Here is a 20,426-nt window from a genome sequence, read left to right as displayed (position 1 = left end):
CGGCCGCCGTACGGGGGAGGTGCCACTGCCGCTTCCGCCAGAGGTGGCCTCCGCCGCGCATGGAGGAGCTGCCCGTCGTCGTGGTCCTGCTCCTCCTCTTCTCCTTACTGCTTGTCCCGCTGCTGCTCCTGGATAGGAGGCGCCGCGGTCGGCGGACGCCTCCGTTCAGTCTCCTGGTGGTGGCCGGCTCTGGTGAGTGGCGGTTGCCGCCGGCGGGAGAGAGTGGCGCCCTAGAGCTGCTGCTCCAGATTCTTGGAACTACGAGTCCCGGCATGCAGCGCGACGAGCAGCTAGCGCAACGGTGTCCCTCAACCATGGTGCATGCCGGGAGTTGTAGTCACGGTTGCGTGTGTGAGGAGCCGGTGCCAGGGCCCAGCCATGGCAGCTCCTGTGGTGCCCCCAGGCCGGGCCGGATGTCCTCGGGGCCGCCGCCTGCCCTAGGGTGTTTTGGTTCTCCATTTGAGTCATTGTTAGGCGTTTCACCGAAGTCACGATGGAAGCACCGAAAGCACTGGTGCAGTGACCTGTGCAGCTGCTCGGTCTGGCTGGAGGATGCTGAGGGCGCTGCAGGGCACGGCGTTCCAAAGACTGGCACGCCCCTCACACACGTGGCATTTTGCGATCTACCCACACCACGCTGATGTGATTTACTTACAAGAGTCACACGTGGATCCGTCAGAGACAAAAATGTCACTCCTCGCTAAAGGGGCTGTACACATCTGCTACTCCTTGTTACCTTGTTATCAGAGTTGAAGGGCAATTAATTTACCTGCAAAAAATTTATTTGAAAATTTGCAGTTGACAAACAAGCCAGCTGTGATTTCAGCACCTCAGTATCCCTTTGGGTTTTGCACACCGACTAATTGAGTAATAATCCTGAGATCTCTCTGCATCTGAGTTTGGCAGTTTATAATTCTTCAGGTCATCTTTACGTCCACTAGGGCTGGAAATGTGTATATTTGCCTTCAGTCCTTTGGAATCTAGTTAGTCTGTATTAAAATAATGCTTCCATGGTACATAAGCTTACCAGGTGAAATAATACATGTCAGTTAAGATTCCCATAATGTTCAAGCCTATTCTTTGAGGCTTTTAAGTAGAAATCTCCTGCTCTTCTGTGAGTGCTCAGCTGATTGCATTAAAATTTGTGAAACCTTAACGAACACCACTCAGGAGAAAATATCTCCAAACATATTTGAAAAAATACCATGTGAAATTGTATGGAGAGGTGTCAAAGTCTAGTGCAATGCTGCACTACTAGTGCAAACTCTCCTTGCTGTCAGTTGTTCACCAGCTATGTGTTTAACCTGTGCAGCAAAGGTCTCTTGGGAGCCTAGTGACACTGAACAGCAGGAGGTAGTAGGAATACATTTAGTTTACTGGTTTTGGTCCACAACTTCCAGCAGACTGGAAAGCAACACATCCAGTAAACACATGATGTATTTGTGGGTCTGGTTTCATGTTGGTCTGATGCAGTCCAATAGATAAAAGGTGAGATTGCTCCTCTTCACCTACACACACAATCTTCCTTCTCCCCCCCTTCCACTCTAACAATATCCCTCTATCCCTCTATCCCTCTATATCTCCTGCTTTTCAGGAAACTCAAATCACAGAAAAAACAAAAATTAACCCAGCTGCCAAAAAGCCCAGTATGTACAGCCTCCCCTTCTCTCTGGTTTGGTGCCAGTTTAGCTCTGGGACAGAGTGACCCTGCAGTTAGAAGGTTGTGAAGGCCCCTTCAAGGGCAGTGCTCAGAGCAGTGCCTGAAGCAGGACTGTTTGTTCTGTCAGCACCCAGCAGCTACACTGCTGTGGCTGCAGGGTGACCCTGCTGTGGCTGTCACTGCTGTGGCTGCAGGGTGACCCTGCTGCCTGGCTGGCTGCAGTGTGATAAGCTGGGCTAGCACATCCCTGCTCTGGCAGGTCACAGCACTGGGCACAGAGCAGGGTCAGTGGCAGTTCTGCTTCCAAGGTGCAGCTCTGAGCCAGATCCTGTCCAGCTGCATTTTGGCCATTGCCCCATGGGGTGCTTTGAGTGCAGAGCACAGTGTCACTCTGTGCCTGGTTGTTCTGCACTGTGTACAGGACATTAAACACAAACATCAGACTCCTGCGTGACCCTGGTTCAATCCCATTTCATGGAAAACGTCCATCAATACCATTTCCCTGGGAGCTGAGTTCACTCCATGTTCTGTAAGCAGTCTCAGCCATCCTCTGATTGAATCCTTTACTCAGAAGATGCTTTCTCTCTGGTGGTAGTAATACTCATATGCTTCAAAATGAAAAGTGACTGATTCAGCTGAAGAAATGGAAAGTTATGAAATTTTTCACACACTAATTGCAGTGTGCTTTGTTTTACAGGTGGGCACACAACAGAAATCCTGAGGTTACTTAGCTGTTTGTCAGAGTCATACTCTCCTAGACATTATGTTTTGGCAGACTCAGATAAGATGAGTGAAGCTAAAATACGTTCTTTTGAACAAAAAAGGGCTGAAACATTCTCCGAGTCCCAGGTAACTTGTTAAATACTCACGTAAGAAAAATGATCTTGACATTTTAATTCAAGGCAATTTGGAAATGATTCTTTGAAAGGACATTTATACCAGCTAGCCACTGAAGTGTTACTTGTAGCTGTAAGAATACTGGGGCAAAAACATTGCAGAGGGCTTTTTTTTTTTAGTTTGGAATTTCCCTCAGTGACACATAATATTTTTTTTGAAGGAAATTTTATATAAAAATATTTCATCTAGGAAAACTTCAATTTAAATTGTATTGGCTTTTTGTGTTTCTAGACTGTGTCTTGGTTGTATTTTTAAAATAAAGTATTAAATGTTTGTTTAAAAGGGATGCAAGACCTCTGAATGTCAGTTTTCTGGCTGATAACCTGAGCAAATGCTGAACTCCTAAAACTCATGAAAAAATCATTAAAATATCTTGACTATTTTTTTCTCAGATGTTTGCTTGCTTTCAGCTTGTTTGCTGTATGATTAACAGACAGCAGCATAACTGCTGACCTAAAGTGTGCTCTCACATCCAGTGAAATTAGTAGAAAGTTTTAGTGGAATAAGTACAATAGAAATGAATGTTCTGACTACAAAAAATGTAAGTCCTTTTGAGCAAATAGTACAATACACAGTAAATTATTTATTTGCATGGTGTTGATTTCATATGGTGCACTTCCACTGTTTTCAGCAGCGCTGTTGGGACAAAAGACTGTAGGACTCAGTAGCAGTGATTTTCAGAATAAACCCTTTTAATGTTAGGCAACTGCTGCTAAGGCTCACTAAGGAGTGACATTTTGAAGTTTGTTTACTTCAACTTTCATGTCTCATTGTGCACCAAGGATGAATGTTTAATAAAGTGACCAGAGGTATTTCCTGTTCAGAGACATCTTGTTGGGTAAATAGCCATTCACACAGTCATATTCACTTACCTGAAGAATGTCCAACCCTAAATTATTAGATTTCTTAAAGATACATATTTTCAGTATTAAAAGGTTATGTGGTTTTCATAGCTCACTTATTTTTGCTAAGCAGCTTCTCTTTTATAACCTCTCCAACTACTAACAGATCCTGTAGTTATATTTTCCCTCAATACTGAAAGCCAGAGGAGCATTTTTGGCTGCATGTGAGTTTGATGTCTGGATAACAGATGCTCATTTTCCTTTGACCATTCTCTTTCTACTAAGCAAAAGTATTTAGAATGAAAATGAAAGATAAATTTTGGAAAGTAAATATCACATGCCTGTAACATATCTTTGCTAAATTTCAGAGTGTGCTTTCACACACACAGTGCATGTTTTGTTATTGGGGGCACTGGAGATCATCAAACATTTAAAAATTATGTCTTAGTAACTTCTTGAAGCTTTGCATAAGTAAAAGAGAGAAGTCTGAATGCTTCAACACATGGTCATTCCCTTTCTCATCCTGTTAAGGAAGTAGATTTTTCCAGAACTAGGAACCAGATGGAAGACAAATTACAGTAATGATGTAACAGAAAACCAGTGATGTAAGAGAAAATTAAACACACACACCTACCCACCCCTCCAAATAATTTTTTTTTCATCTGTGGTCTAGCTCTGTTCTAACAGCTATCCAGGGAGAAAGAAAGAAAACCAGAATGAGCATCTTGCTTACAAGAAGAAAAATGCTCCTCAACCCACTAAGCCTCTTAAAAAAGAACTAAAAATGCCACCTATGAAAAGTCTCTGGTCCTGCTATCACTGGCCTCTTTGGTCTCTTACCACTCCCCACCTGTAACCACAGCTATTCCACATGGATGCCCCCAGAGCTGTTACTCAGGGAACTTTCTGTCTCATAGAGAAACTGTTTCAGCTGCTGGCAAGATACTCTAGCAGCAGGGAGACTGAAGAACATGAATTCCTATAGTCCCACGGTCATGTCTGAGATGAACAACCAGATTAACTAACCTTTACATAAGCCTCTTCTGACCATGTGTTCTTTTCTGTGTCATGAGAGGTACTATGCTAAGAAATCTTATTTCTCATAATGACAAAGAATTATGTAAACTCAGTCTCTTTGCAAAGCATTGCAGTATGTTCAGCTGAGAATATTATAATAATTCACAGCAGTTGCAGTTTTCCAACGTCTTTTCCTTGCATCCTTGCAGAACAGCATTAACTAGGTAAAGGACAACATCACTGGTTTTGAAATTACATTAGAGGTTTGCCAGTTTGGAACATTTGTTTTCAAATTAGAAGAAAGATTCTGAGTGCATTAAAGATGTAAAGAAAAAAAAAGATGCAACAAAATGACACATAGTAGATAGGAGAGAAATCTTTTTCTGGTGTCAGACATACTGTGCAGTGTTCCAGCAAAATATACAGGATGTACCTTTGGAACACTGACAGTACTTAATGAGAGGAGAGGCTGGGATTACAGAAGCATCTGGCAGTGGCTTCTAAACAAACAAACAACAACAAAACCCCCCAGTTTTGGTTTTTAATTTTAATACCTAGGATTTGTTTGATGTGTGGACTGAAGTCCTAACATGACATAGACACTGATGTGCAGAGTTTCCAGAATGTTTTTTGAAAAGTATAGATAAAATCAGCTCGATCTTTGCTTGAACTCTCCAAGTAAATTCCTACTTTGGTACTGTTTGGAGTTCCTGCCAAGCTCTGCTGAAATTATTTGGGTTTTTTAATGATGATGAAAATTACCTAGTTTTTTTGTCAAATGCTCTTAAACACCATTCTTACAGTGAAGGTTCATCTGAATATTTCCATTGCATCGTGATTGCCTAAAACCTTTTTATCATACCCATATTTCTTGCAGGGCTGAGTAATATGCAAGGTCTAAACTCCACTCAGAGCATTTCTTTTTATCACCTGAACTCTTCCAAAGCTTTGAAAAACAAAGGCAGTGATAACCAGAAACCTGTTGAATAGGAAGCAGGGGGTATGTTTATCTTTCCATATTCTGTTGTCAGAGTAATGCGATCAGAGTTTCAACACCTGCAAATAAAACAAAATATCAGTTTGTAACATCTGTTAATGCCTTCCAGTATCACAGCTATTGAAGAAGGATATCCCAATGAAACAGAATAATCTCAGACAAGAAAATTAACATTCTGCATTTACAAATGTTGGGGTTTTTTTTATTCTTTCCACCTCTTATATCAAAAATAGTCCCAGTTACTGCTATTCAAGACAGATTTGTAGTTTGTATTTACCATGCAGCTTTTGTTAACATCCACTTTCAGAGGCACAAATCACCAGGACTAAGCTATGACAATTAGCAATGTGCACATGAAGTAACTGGGCAATTTTCAGTACTTAGAGTTTCTCACCCCCATGTGAAGTGAGGTAACAACCACTATCCACATGTCAGCATCACTGAACGCTGCACTGCAGCCACTACATCTGTCTTTCATTTAAACAGTCCAAAATGTCATTGGCATCAGGAGTGCCTTCTGCCGTAGCAATAATTCTTAGGTGCAGCTCCTCTCCACTGAGGTAAAGGCACCTGCAAGGAGGGTAGGCAGCCTAACAACTGCTCCCTGCTCCCGGGGTTTCAAGACAAAAGGAATCATCGTTGCTTTGTTAATTTGATACCTTTTACACACTGTAAATAATCTTCATTTAGGGAAGGAACGAAGAAAGTTACTTCTTTACCTATTTTTTATTTAATGATAAGATGTTTTTTCCTGTTTCTTTACGCAGATATTTCGCATTTTGAATACGCATCGCGCGTATCTTTTGAATACTCACCGAGTACTCATTTAAAGGATGGTGATGTTCGCTTTTGCATGTTCAATGGCACTGGGCGGACAGGAGCGGAGCAGAGCTGTGCGTTTCCTGCAGTGTCAATGCCCGGCAGCTGCGGGAGGCGGCGGAGCGCTCCGAGCGCCGCCGGTGCCCACGAGGTGCCGCCCTCGCCCGGCGCTGCTGCTGCGGCTTGCCAGGGGTTTGGGGGAACCGAGGCGGCGCCGAACAATAGCTACCAAGTTCTGGGGTTTCTCTGTGCTTTGTGCTTCACTGTACACTTTTTATACACAAACGTTCCCAAACTAGACTAAGAAAAGGGGGAAAAAAGGTTGGCACAGACAGATGTAATGAGGAGCCTCAACATTGTCAGGAAAGTAACAGCTCCGCTCCTCGTGCTCTTTTCCAGTTCAGCCTGGATCGCATTCCCAGAAGCCGGGAGGTCAGACAGTCCTGGATCTCCTCTGTGCTAACAACACTATACTCCATACTTTACTCACTTCCTCTGACCTACAAACGGAAACCAGATTTGGTAGGTAAAGAAAATTTTAATTTATTGAGAACTTGTTAATCCGCATTATAAAAGCACTTGGCATATGCACACTGCATCTCATGTGTATGCTTGGGTTTACAATTCACAGGAAAACTTTTTCATTTTAAATTTAATATAGCACCAATACATCAAGAAAGAGAGAACAGGTTGCACTGCTGGTGAATTAGAATAGCAAATACCAGTTTTCCCTCGCAAAGTTTGCAAGTATCTTCAGAGAGTCACTCCCTTGTTATGCTGGTAGAGCTAGCAAAAACAAGATTGCTGCTTCCTGATAGTATCTCTTCAGGATTGCAGCAGCACAAACTATGCCTGAAAGCCTGGTTAGCCTGTTGGCTGGACTTGCTTTTAAAATGGTATGACCAGTCTGGCACAGACAGGTTCAGACCAGCACAAATATAGACAGATTCAGTTCTTGTGCTTACATGGACTTCTGAGCTACAATGCATATTTATTTAGTCTTTGGCTGACTGACATTAATTGTCTCATCTAATGACTAAAAGCATCACTGCTGAAGTAGCAACTCCTCAGCACTTTAGTAGTTTTTTCAAGCTGTTCCGAAAATTGCACTCTCATGCTAATAACATTTATTTCAAAATATTCCACACACTTAAGTCAGAAGCATTCAGGGTTGTGAGATGGTAGAACTACAATGGAGATATTAAATCAATAAAGTTTTGTGTTAACACAAAAGAAGATACTGCACTGGTCTCCCAGCTTTAAGTCTTACAATTTTGTGAGAAAAAATTTGGTTACAGATGGCTTCTTGCTAGAGTTGTTCTCATCTTAAGGAGTCAGTAATCTAAACTTGAGGATTTTTAAAAAAGTATTAGTTCAGCAAATTAATACTTGATGAGGTTTAAAATGCTTAAATGAAACATGTAAAAACTAGTGCAGTTAAAAAGTATTTTTCATAATTTAGTATAGTAGTAGCATCTACACACACACAGATATTTCTAAGGAGACTATTTTTAAATCCCTCTGTGAACTGCATGGCTAATTCTAAAGAGGCTTTTTAATGTTTGTGGTATTTTGAATGTTTAGAGAGGCTGCTGTGAATAATGTGATCTCATTTGCTTCAATAGTACTGGTCAGTTCCTGTCAGATCAAAAGCTTCTCACTTGCTGGACTTTTCAAACAGTTTAGTGTGCAAGACATCAGACGTAGTGTTTTTTGCAGTTGCTGTTTTTCAAGCCTATTCTGAAAACTGGAGATAAAACTGGGAGGGAGAGAAGGTCGCATGCTATTCTTTCTACAGTGGTTTTGATTGGGGCAGGGGTAATAGTCAAGTTTGTTTACATGAGCAGACAGAAAAATGTGAGTAACTATTTAGTAATCACTTTGCTTCACCACTGTATTAGGTTAGTGTATTTTTTTACTTATTGCAAAAGAAATTGACTGGAAAAATCTCACTGCGTAGCTTAATAAAGGAAGCAGGAAGTTACTAATCTAATTGCATGTTTTCTGTTTACCAAAGGAATTTAAAGTGACAGAGAGATTTACACATAGAGTTATTAGAAATGGTGTTGGAGCTGATAAACTGTGATAAGCTATCTGAAGACTAATGTTTTGGAAAACACTTGTGCTTGTAAAATTAACAATATGTTTTAGCAAGTCCTTTAAGCCCTTTGCAGTATTTAAAGTAACCCCAGTCTCAAAATGAGATCCAAAGAGTCTTTATCCATGGTTAAAGAGCTGGAGGGGAAGGCAACCCCAATTACTTTTTGTCAGGTGCTATTATCAGCCAAAATAGCAGCTGGCAGAAGCATCCCTGGTGTTATGGCAAATCATGTACCACTTGAAAGCTGCTTACATACTACTACTTGTATGTATATCTTAGCTTAAGAATTCTGTAAAATATAATAACTCAGAGAGCTGCAAAGATTTTAAAACACTTATCCAAGGAGACTGTTTCAGGGATTAAAATACCTCACATTGCCAGTGAAAAGACTGTATGGTATGTGAGGCAACTGGTAGTATTTAATTGCCTTTCCACAAAAATGTTTGCAGTCAACTGAAACTCGCTCTACTCACTCACTAAGCAAAATGTAATGCTTAGTAATGTAAAGAACTAGAAGTAAGCTGGGACAAATGCTTCACTCACAAGTTCACCTATAACTTTTGGCATGGAAATCAACAACTGAGTTTAGAAACAAGCAGTGTTACATCATGATGAGAGCTTTGTATTTTTAACAGGAGAGCTTACGGGTGCTGTACATTTTCAGTCTAGACACTGGTTTTGTTTAACTGCAGGAGGGAAAGACAACCTTGCATCTAAGTCATTTGTACGTATGAGTGATCCCCAAACCCCTACAGTTGCTTTCAGGCTTGTCAGAAATGTGTGTACGTATGAAGGAGTGACTGAAGGCATTTCTCTAGGCAGCCTAAAGCTAGAGAAACACAGAAGTGTTGCAGTGGTCAAGAAATGCAGGACAAGAAAAATACTTGCAAAGGGAGCCCAAAACCATTAGGTACACAAACACAAGATTTGGAACACGTATGCTAGTTATGCCAGCCTAAGCCTGTGGAGTGCAAATAGCTGCAAAAGGGAAACAGAAAACCCAGCTGCACTGGAGTTACTTGATGAGCACTTGATGTGTGCTTTACTCGATGAGCACTGTGTCCCTTTGGTATCTCACACTGATCTGGCAAAGCTTCTTGGATTACTTTTCCTGAGCAAGTTCCATCTAACCCTTCTTCAAGGCAGTAAGTTCAGAAAGAACTGAACAACTTCCAGGACATCTTTGCTGTCTTGCAGGACTTGACCCACGCTTGAAGTGAGCCTCCAGAGAGTTTAAGAAATGTAAAAGTTAGTTGAGTTATTCAGCTTGAGGTCATCTTCAGGAGGCCCATTTCTGAGTTATGAACATCTGCACTCTGCAAAGTTAGGTCCCTTTAGAGATATTAAGCCAAGTAACAATTAAGATGTCAGAAGTGATGATTGGCTTGTGTTTCTATAGCCAAGAATTACAGAAATGTAAGTGTCAGTGTGTTTTGCAGGTGAATGTATGGTGAGCAGTTTTTATAACATCTATCTGCCTTAGATAGGCTTCCTATACAGAGGCCTAAAATTCCAGGCAAGGAAAGGCTTGTGCCAGCACACACTGCTTACACCCGCCTTCCCCCAGAAAAGCTTTTAAAACCATTCATCAGCTGCAGCCAGATTTAGTATGCAGTCTCAGAGATTGCAAATTCCTACCATGAAAATAGGCAGCTGGTCAGAGAAGAGAGACTTCTGCTGTCTTCATTGAGAGAAAGGCTAAAAAGAAACATAAAACTAGAACCAGATAAGATCTGTTATCTAGAAAAGGATGCAAGTCCTTCTTATTTATAGAAAATTACACAAGCTACACAGAGATATTTTTCCAAAGATAAAGAAAATTACTGCACCCTACACAGATCATTTGATATACAAGAAGGACTAAACCAAAGTTACATCTTTCCTTTAATATGCTTGAAGTCAGTCAGTAGATAGAAGTTCAAAGGAAACTGGTCTTCAGTTCTCTTGCTGCTTACAGAACCATTGTCTTTGGGCCAGTTTGCCAGCCCTGCAACTAAGTTACAGGCAATCTAGCCTTTTGTCTGGATCATGATTACCCTGCTCATTCTGGCATACATGAAATCCAAACTGAAAATGAAGGATGTGCCCCTACCACACAGCAGAAGCTGCAAAATATTGTATCCAGTGCTTGTTTTCAGCCATAGATGGGTTATGTAATTGGGTCAGTGATTTGGTATCTAATATAATTAAATTTCACCTGCAGTTGTGCAGAAATGCTGCATAAAGCTCCATTCATTAGCAGATTGAACATCCTGGACCCTTAGGACCAGACTTTTTTTTTTTTTTTCCTTTTCTGGGGACTCTTCTCAACAGTTCCCACTGCCTCAGGGCTCTACAGAGCCTGAAATAAGTAGATATTTTCAGATGACTGCTATTTGGAAAAACCTGGGTTACATCAGGCTAAGAAGGCAGTCCTCCCACATAGGGCCTCCTTCCTGTGGGAAGTCTGTAGTAAGTTTGCACATTTGCACAACAAGTACATGTTCTGCTGTCAGAGAATGAGAATGAAACTTCTTTCTAGGAGCCTGAAACCTGCACAGCTTATCATGCTTGTAGCAATCACCTCTTCTTTTATGACTGCACATCCCATCACACATGCCTGATCCCCTGACTGGTTAAACTGACTAAGGCAGCTTCTGGTTACAGAAGTGTTTGCACAGTAAGCTAAATGAAAGGAGATCATTATTTCATTTAGCTAAGATTTTCCATTCTTTGTGCCCTGCCCAAAATGCCTTAAGTTCATAACACTCTCACAAATTACTGTGACAAATAGTAAGTTATTGTCCCTTATATCATGGTTCTAATTGGAACTTTGTGGAAAGCTACAAAATCTGGGTGGTGGCATTTTTTTCTTTATTCATTTTATAACAAGTGATCTTTGTATAATGCAATATTAGGACTATCTGCTGCATTCTTTTGTACACTGCATCTTTCCACAGTGTTTATAATTCTTTGGACCACACTGACTGTATGTCTGATCTGCTAATGTTCTTCTAGGATCAAAACAGTCAAAATAAGCAAGAGTAAGAACATTGGATTAAGAACTTCAGCAATACAAATTTTTTCATCCGAAAAGAAAACAAAGTGAAGGCATCAAAATTTGTTTAACTTCTCAGTGTTGATGAAAATGAGTCTTATCCACCTCTCCTACCTTGTGTACTGTGTACAGCTTCCCTGCAGCCCCAATGCAGAATTACCCTGTGCTGAGCACAGATAAACATCTGATGCTATTCCAGTCAGCTGGTTCAAAGCTTTGTTGTAGCTCTGCCCTCTCTTTGACTGCTAATTAGACTTGCCTATAGACACCCCTTTTCAGAGGGAGGACAGGAGTAGCAGTAAAGATGAACTGAGATCTTAGCTTAGATTTAAGCAGGCATTTTTAGACCTAAAACAGTCTTAACCCATCAGCTATCAGGGTTGCTGTGAACCTAATGAACAACCTGGTCACACTTCCATGTATGTTATAGGGCATAACAGTCTTGCTAAAGCTAACCACTGGTATGCAGAGACAGAGTGCCAACACCTCTAGGTTTTACTGTAAAGATATTTCAGGCAGGTATTTGATACACATTCTTGCTATACCAACTTCAGTGATTAGGCAGTAGCCCAAGAAATGTTTTATGAACATTTAAATAGCATGTTTAGTTAACCTAAAATACTGCTTTCAAGATGAAGTTAAACAAATGTCTGATTAATGAAAGACACACTGAGATTTGCAATTAAAGGCTCAACTTAGGCCACTAGTAGTAACATATATGACTATATTTGAAAGTCCTTGGATTTAATTTCTCCTTTTGAGTAGAAGCAGGCTACTAGAACGAGCAGTACTTTCAATATGAAGAGATATAACAATTATTTGTAAAGAGGCTCTAAAAGGTTGGATGGTATTTCTCATGGTGACCAAGAGACTGTGGTCAGGTTTACATTCAGCCAAGGTAACATTGCTGAAAGCCAGCTAGTACCTAGTGTTGTAGCTAGAGGAGTAGTTCAGTAACTACCACTTAATTTACTTGGCAAAGGTTTTTTACTGAATTTCTTTTTTTTATGACCAACTTTTTCATCTACACTAGGTCAAATTTCCTCTTCTTCCTACTAATTTGTCAGCAGCAATAAACCACATACCCACTCCATAGTAATGTAGGTAGGGAGTTAGTTTATTCTGCACCCTGTATCTGCTTTGGTAATCTTGTTCTTTTTTAACCAACCTATCCCTCTCCCACAGTTTCTCAAAAGACTCATGGTTTTTTGTTGGTCCCACTGACAGCCTGGGTGTTCATGTAGTGTTTTAATAACCAACACTAACAATTTCACAGACTTGAGCCTTAGTACCAGTCTTACAGCTGTCATTTATTATTATTTTTAATTGATCATTCTATGCTTCTCATTTTACATTTGGCAACTAGGCTGGGAAGTATGCTGATGGAAACTACCACTCCAAAGACCTTTTAATCCCAATGACAGACCTGTCACCTGGCATACAGGGGCAGTTAGGTATGGTGCCTAAGGTTAGACTCCTTAGAAAAAATTAAAGCCTGCATGTTTCTTTAGGCATCCAAATGAACCTTCCTCACTAAGCTGTTGCCTAACTTCTGACACTCTTAATGACCCTGGTGATATCTTCTCTTTTCATCAGTAAAGCCCTTGGGCATACCCACAAGCAGACCTGAGCTGTTTTAAGTCTTTACAGTGTCAAATAGCCACATGCATAGCTAAACTCTGCTGAAATCCAAGGGCTGGGAGCTTCTCTCACTGCTTTGTATTCAGAGGCTGATGCAAATCACATCAGCTGGGCCTCTTCCCTTGTCTTGCCCCTGAGGACAGTGGGTTGGTAGCTCTGGGTTAGGCCTAGAAGGAAGAAGTGATAATGTCTAATGCTGTTACAATTAAAACCTTACATCCAGCTCCTAGTGGTTTTGCAGAAGCTCTCCTTTTCTCCCATAGAAAAATCCACTAGGTAGGATTTTTTTCTGTCTCTCCCCAAACCTTTAGAAAGTGAGAGCTGCATAAAAGGTGATGCTTCCCAATCTATTTCGTTCTATGATGAAAGTAACACTCAGAAACAAATAGAAGCCCAGCTGTGTAGTGTACTAATTTAGAGTCCTTGCTCTTCCACTTCTCTCTTCCCCACTCTGGCATTCACTAATCTTATTTATCCTGGTTAGGTAATCTGCCTGTAGGACCACACATGTCTCCACTTGTTTTGAAGAGCACCTCACTTACTGGCTGTATCGTATGATAATAACAACAGCTGCTGTACCAGTGAGATCCAGAGGGGAACAAGAAAGGTTTTCATGGCAGTGCTACAGCCTGCAGTTGCTGACCAGCCCACACACAAGCTGTTCCTGTAGGACACTATAGCCACCTTCTTGCACCCCCGATGATTCAAGTGATTTAGGCAGGAGAAGATTAAAGTGTACCCAGGTATAATTCAGTTCTACCTTAATTACCTGATTTACATCAGACTACACAGCTAGTTTTGGCTTTTTTTTTTTTTTTTTGTCCTGCCTTGCATTCTGTAGGTAAGTTCAAACAGAAAATAGGGTGTGAAGTTTTAGCTGGTTTTATACACAGGTGGTGGAGGAAAGTGAACTGGATAAGATCTTCACTCTTCAAAAAGAATAAACCAGTAGGTAGTTTAATGACCTTTCTATTATGCAAACAGAACCTGAAATTCTTCTTCCTTCCCATCAATAACAATAATAAGAAACTGTTGAAAAAGGTTCCTGCCTTTCTTAAACTGTAAAAGGTATTAACAGTTCTAAGCTAATTTTTCTCAATGTTCAAAGCTTGAATTTTCAGACATACTAAAGAGCAAAAGTTTCCATAAGAATACTTCCTCTCAGCATGCTTAAGTATTTGAGTGTGAAGTTTTTGAAATAGTAATATAATATTAAAACCAAGCAAGGGCTGATGAGCTCATAAGATGCTGTAATTTACATAGCAGAATACAAATTAATTCATTGCAGATTCTCTCTTCTTGTGCCACAGAAACAACACCTCCCCCCATCAACACAAAAACCAGACAAACAAAAGAATTCATTATTCCTATAACATAGGACTATCTAATAGGTTTTTCCCGCATTGTTTAAAAGTAGGTATTGCATAGCAGTTAAAAGGTAGAACTTGCAGAGATTGGATCATTCAGTTAACCCAGCTTTGGTCCATTTTGTATCACTCCACTTGCCTTTGCCTCTTTTAGTTGTCTATCACCACCACCTCCTGTTCCCTTAGTCTGATCTCCAGGTGTTCAGCACTGAGGAGTAGGGAGCATTACCAGAACAAAGAAGGCCAGGCAGTGTCCTGGAGGTGGCTCCGTGCCTGGTAAGCAGCACAACCTTCAGCTCACACATGCACATTCCCACACCACCATCCTCCCCAGCGAGCAGGGCAGTTTTTCTGCTCTTGTCCAGGTGACAAAAGGCCAATCTCTGCAGAGGTCATTAAGGAGAGCAGCAGGTGTTGCCAGTTCCCTATGCAAAGCAAATTGCAAATTAGTTTTCCACTTCACTAAATTGAGGGGAACTTACATTGTCCTCCTTTTGATTGTTGTACTTTGGGAACATAAGTAAACACTTGTTCTTTAAAAGATATGCAGCAGTTGTGTGTTTATGTACTTATGAGAAAAACTGCAAGTTTACTGCTTTACTCATTTTTGCTTTGGCCAGTGACATTTAATCCCAGTGAAGCTGCAAGCTCTGCTTTCAGTGTTTTCCCTGGTAAATGTCACTCTGCTACAGTGCTGCATTCACCAACTCTAAAGTAGCTTTTATCAGCAGTGATGCCATGTGCCAGTGTTCCTGGTGTTCCCAGACTGCTGGCTTAGCTTATTTTCTTTCAACAGCTGTGGAAAAAATCTGAAACACAAAGGCAAGAACTCTTCCAATTTTAAATGTAAAACTGGTTAATAGGAAATAGATTTATAGAGTTGCTGAAGGTAAATGTTGTATTCTGATCCTTTACTTCTAAACCTCCATTAATATACAGCTGGATTTGTTCATTTTACTGTTTAGAATTTGGTTAGATTGAATTGGCAGAGAATTTTAGAATGTAGGACTTAGTTTATAGACCTAGCTGTGAGCCCAGGCAGCCAGTGAGCCACTTTAACAGTGAGCTGGACATTTCTTGCATTAGAGTTGCATATGAATGGTGTAGAGAGACCTGTAGCACTGGCTTCTGGAACAATCCCTTACAGCTTTTTGGCAACAAAGTAGGAACCCCCAGTGACCAGGAAAGTCCTTGGACAGCTGCAGCTCAAGAAGTCACAAAAGTGACACAAAAATTGTCTTTAGCCCCCTTTTTCCCCTTTCCACTGCCTCATTAAGGAAGGCTTAACCCAGAGATTTTCAGAGACATATCTCATGCAATGCAAATATTCTACAGGCAGCCTTGTAGCTAAAGTAAATAGATTCTGAGGGAAACAGACAAAGGGAAAGAGATTTCTGAGGGAAAACAGCATTTACAAGTGCTGTTTGTAAATAGATGCTTGAGGGAAACACCCTCAACAGCTGCTTGACCTTGTAGAGTGCCTGGTCCCTTCTTGTCCAATAGATGCCTGCCTCTTCCCCAGAGCACACTGCTGATGCCATGGGCTTCACTAGGAGATACTGGTATTCTGCTGGTGGTGGGGAAAAGCAAAAGCCTTGATCTTTTCAAGGTGTAAGACATCAATAATTCTCCAAAATTTGCTTTTGAATACTGCTTTGAAATTCACTCGTAGGACTGCTCATCTTCTCATCTTTGAGGAAGGCTGTAGGTGATTCAGTTGCTTTCCATCATCCTTTCCAGTTTGTGTACAGGCAGGAGCTGAACAGCAACATTTCTACCTTACACCTACTGCAATGGTTCCTCATCTTTATTATGTACATATTTGTTTCTCAGAAGTTTCCCCTGTACATCATACACTTGAAGAGTGTATGATGTTGGACTCCAAGCAGAAGGACCACTGGTTTCCCTTCCTGCTGGCAGTGTGAGAGAGAGTAAATAAGACTGGTCAGACCAGATTTTTGGAGAGGAATTGCCACTGCAATTGCAACTGCACCAGTTCTAAGCAGGACATGCCTGTAGACACGTACTGAAGGTTAACTGAAGGTTAATCTTTAGTTCTGACTTACAGATCACAGCCACCACGTTCAGACAGGGATCTGGTTGTGGGCTTCAGCAGGTTTATAACAGTCTTTTTCATGGCCAGTTCCTAAATCCAAGCATTTTGGGATAGGAACATCTATAACAAGAGTATTATATGAGCATTTTGCATACAGAAATCCTATAGAGCCACATCTGCTTTGTCCTATTTGAACTCAATTGTGTGGAAAGGGAAAGAGCAGAGGACATGAGTTATGATCAGACCATGTATTTTTTTAAAGATGCCAAGTCCATTGTTTTCCTGATCCTTTTCCCTGCATGCAGGTACTTTCCCGTGGATCAAAGGGCATCTGAGAGGCAGCTTACAAATTATAAACAGTCAGAAAGTGTAAACTGATAGTTTGAACTGAATGTATCATATCAAAACCTGAATATAGGAGAGGTATTTTACTATTATTTTAATTTTGATTGCTGTCTTTTTGTTTTGTACCTCAGCAAAGTAGTAACAGGATCTCAGTGTTGCCTACATAGAGGTTCATAAATAGACCCATTTAGTGTTATTTCATTACCTGATCTTTAGTGAGTACAGTTATGTTTGGAATTCATTGTGGCATTTACCTCTATGTGTGCAGCTAGACACAAGAATACCAAAATACCAAAAGGACTGGAGCTGCTGGCCAGGCTTAATAAAGGGGAGAAGTAGGATGAATTCTATGACTTGATAAAGACAATGATTGTAAAAATTCAGCTTTTTCTAAAACCTGTTCTACAGTTCTCAACTTCTGGGCTCAGTAGAATGTTAGGATGGCTACCTGACCTAAATCATATCCACAACGGGTATATTTTGTGTCACACTGTGAAAAGTAAGGGACCAATGTTTGAGCTCTCATAGTAGATGGAGGCTAAAAGAGTGCAGAGCCATTCAAGAAGGAAGACAGCTAGAAGAGTGCCTGAGAACAGGGATGCAAAGAGAGGTGAACACCAGTGATCACAAAAAGCCCTAGGAAAGAGAGGATGGGTAGGAGACATCTCAGAGGATTGGGTAGAGTACAGACAAATTGATGGAAAATTATTTCACTGAGGAAAGGACAGGAGAGAGGATGGCCATAGAATGGAGAAAGGGCCAGGAAGCAGTGAAGATAAAGCACTATGTGTACTCCAGGTAGCTTTACTAAGGGAAGGGGAAAGTGGAGTTTCTGTTCAGCAGTGGTGCACATTTTGGTCTGTTCCCTTAAAACCAAATTTTGAATAGGAAATCAGTAGTTAGACTGTATGTTCAACTCACAAAAATAATAAGTAGTAAATAATTTTTGAGGGCTTTAGGTTCTTCTTATGCACTTATCTGAAACAGGCCAGCTTCTGCAGGGATGCTGGTGGGTTTTGCCTGCAGACACAGGAGAACAAATTGCTTCCTATGCCTACATTTACACTAGAGAAACAAATTTTAGTACAAATAGAGATACCTAAACATGCCTTAAGTTACATGCCAGTAGCCATGTACCAGCATCACAGCCAACATTCATGCAAATTAATCAAACTTTCCAGGAAATGTGGCAAATTGCATTATTTAGTTTACAGATATGGAAAAGCTTCTTTGAAATGCAAAAAGGCAGCATGTGTGGTTGGTTTATGTCCTTACTCACCAAGCCAAATGTATAAAAAACAGATCTGCATTCTCAGTAGATTGTAGAGTAGGAAATAAGGTCCCAGCATGGATGTGCCTGAAATCAGGTTCAGCAGGAGGTTTGAAACCACAATATTCTTCTCTGATTTCAAAACTGTAGGATGTAAAGATAATGTGCTCCACTTCTGAGCTATATAATACAAAAAATAACACAAAATAAGTACATCGTTGCAAGTTTCAAATTCTAGTAGCTGTGGATGTTGATACCCTAAAATTTCAAGATTAAAACTGCATACAGCACATTATTTGTAAGGGACTCTGAGAAAACATCAGCAAAGTCTTGCATTAATAAATAGTTCAATTAAGATCAACAACAACATCAGAACCTTTTTAGAAACAGTATTACAGTCTGTTGATTCTGTCAGAAAATGCAGTGTTACAGTCATCACATCCCCAAGCTGGATTTTTGGGGCTATAATCAAAGCAAAGAATAGTTGAGAGAATTTGGAACTCCGTGGCACCAAATCTGTTGCTGCTTTTAGCTGAGGCAAGGTGCTGCTAACCAGATTATCAGTGGGATCTTGCCATGAAGCAGGAAAGGAAATGTTATGAACTAATTGTTACAGCCCTGAAGCAGAAATTCAGATTTTTCCCCCCCACCAGTATAATATCTTTCACAAGCTGGTGAACTTGGAACAAAAAAATGTGAGTTTATGGGGTATAGGGCCATGATTTTATAAAAGAACTCTTTATTTCCATGTAACCCCAGCTGTGCAGAAAAGTGCTGATTACATGGTAGTATTTAAGTTTAGTAAGAAATTTCTTGCCTGAAATCAATTTGGATACCAAGTGGAGTGTCTAATATACCCTGGTTTAAACCTTTTACTTTTAAGCAATCTGTTTTTCACTTGAACAATGTCTAAAATTAAAAGAGTACTTTCTTTTATTGTTAGCATTTTTAAGTGAATTTGAGATCTCTGCTCGAAGGACTTGACATGTTTTTACCAAAGCTCCTTCCTTCTGTATGCTTTTAACTGTCTCCTAGTGTTTATTAAAAATTAAAAATAAAATCTAGTCACACAAACCAGCTAATAGATTCTTGTGAAGGTCCTAATTCATCAGGGCATTTTTGATGAACCCTTAAGTGTTTTGCTGACTTAAGCCAAGGTTCAAGAGTTTTATAACTGGATCTCAGGTTTAATCCTAATTAAATTTCTTTGGCTTTATTATGTGCCTTTATTTAATGACTGATACAACACAAAGCTGAGAGTGGAAGTTGTTTTGGTTATATACCCACAAGTGAAGGAATTGTAAACTTTTCCTTCATAGAAATAACTGTGCCATCTCAGAGGTCTTTTCCTCCGTCATAACATGTAAAGAAATATGGTATTTTGAATATGGTATTATTTGGTACTTTGAAATAATGATTATTGTTTGCCCCTCCTATTTTTTCATATTTACCTGCCTTTTCTGGGCTTTTAAAAATATTTTTTGAAATACATTTTTTGTGTAAATGTAATGTTAAATGAATATTCACTTAATTCTTTACTGTATGAAAAAACTCGTTACTTACTTTTGTAATGTGTTTCATCTCTTTTAGATATTGTGCAATGGACCGGGAACATGTGTTCCTGTCTGTTTATCTGCTTTTCTTCTTGGCCTTCTAGGAATAAAGAGAACAATCATTGTGTATGTAGAGAGCATCTGCCGTGTGGAAACTTTATCCTTGTCTGGAAAAATTCTTTACTACTTTTCAGATTATTTCATTGTTCAGTGGCCTGATCTAAAGAAAAAATATCCCAAGTCAGTGTATCTTGGTCGAATAGTGTAACAACAGAAGACAAGCTAAACTTCACCTGAAATAGATCATACAAGCTCCTCACTTGCATTCCTGTAGTAATTTATTTTCAAGAATTCCTGTCACTAAATTAGGCTGCTACTTAAAAATGAGACAATAAAGTTTTCTCTACATTTAAGTAAAGTTTGTGTGTATTTGGTTTTATTGCTATCATGTAGGTCTGTTTGCCAATAACCCATAGTGGCTCTAAGTCTATCCTGTCTCTGTTTTCATCTAGTTTTTCTGCTATGTGAATGGTAATTTTTGTCTGCAAATAAATATGGGAATTTGTATGAATGTAACATTTCCTGTAAGGAAACTTTGTGTCATTTTTAAAATTGTAAGCAACAAAGTCTTTTTCTAGCACAACAGATTTTATTTCCTTTATGCTAGTGGTGAAGTCCCTTGTGAATCCTTAGAGAATAAAGGAAACAGTTATATTAAGTTGGCTTCATGACAGTTTGTACTTTACAGTCTTCCAAAACTCCCAGAGCATTAAACCAGTATCATTTTTCCTCTGGTCTTGTCAAAGTTGTCCTTATAATCTGTT

The 20,426-nt window shown here is 40.0% G+C and overlaps 1 protein-coding gene and 1 long non-coding RNA gene across 2 annotated transcripts; one reads left to right on the top strand and one right to left on the bottom strand.

The window, feature by feature from the left end:
* The first annotated feature begins 7 nt into the window (after nucleotides 1-7).
* ALG14 (ALG14 UDP-N-acetylglucosaminyltransferase subunit) lies at nucleotides 8-20,020 on the top strand. Its single transcript, XM_059854303.1, has 4 exons — nucleotides 8-192; nucleotides 2,358-2,509; nucleotides 6,632-6,754; nucleotides 19,640-20,020. Exons 1-4 carry the CDS (start codon nucleotides 60-62, stop codon nucleotides 19,868-19,870), a joined length of 639 nt encoding a protein of 212 aa, XP_059710286.1. The 5' UTR covers nucleotides 8-59; the 3' UTR covers nucleotides 19,871-20,020.
* On the bottom strand, nucleotides 14,242-19,713 carry LOC132331168 (uncharacterized). The gene is made up of 3 exons (XR_009487502.1): nucleotides 19,613-19,713; nucleotides 18,059-18,229; nucleotides 14,242-14,803 (listed from the first exon to the last, which is right to left on the bottom strand). It is a non-coding gene; the product is annotated as an uncharacterized LOC132331168 (long non-coding RNA).
* Nucleotides 20,021-20,426: the final 406 nt, after the last annotated feature.

This window comes from Haemorhous mexicanus, chromosome 9 (assembly GCF_027477595.1).
Source record: "Haemorhous mexicanus isolate bHaeMex1 chromosome 9, bHaeMex1.pri, whole genome shotgun sequence".
NCBI lineage: Eukaryota > Metazoa > Chordata > Aves > Passeriformes > Fringillidae > Haemorhous > Haemorhous mexicanus.
The sequence above is the reverse complement of the archived record's forward strand: the minus strand, read 5'-3'. Positions and strand labels throughout refer to the sequence as shown.

Coding starts and splice junctions, on each gene's coding strand:
- ALG14 (XM_059854303.1), top strand. CDS start 60: ATGGAGGAGCTGCCCGTCGTCGTGGTCCTGCTCCTCCTCTTCTCCTTA. Junction 193..2,357: donor CCTGGTGGTGGCCGGCTCTG/GTGAGTGGCGGT, acceptor TTTGTTTTACAG/GTGGGCACACAACAGAAATC. Junction 6,755..19,639: donor ACAAACGGAAACCAGATTTG/GTAGGTAAAGAA, acceptor CATCTCTTTTAG/ATATTGTGCAATGGACCGGG.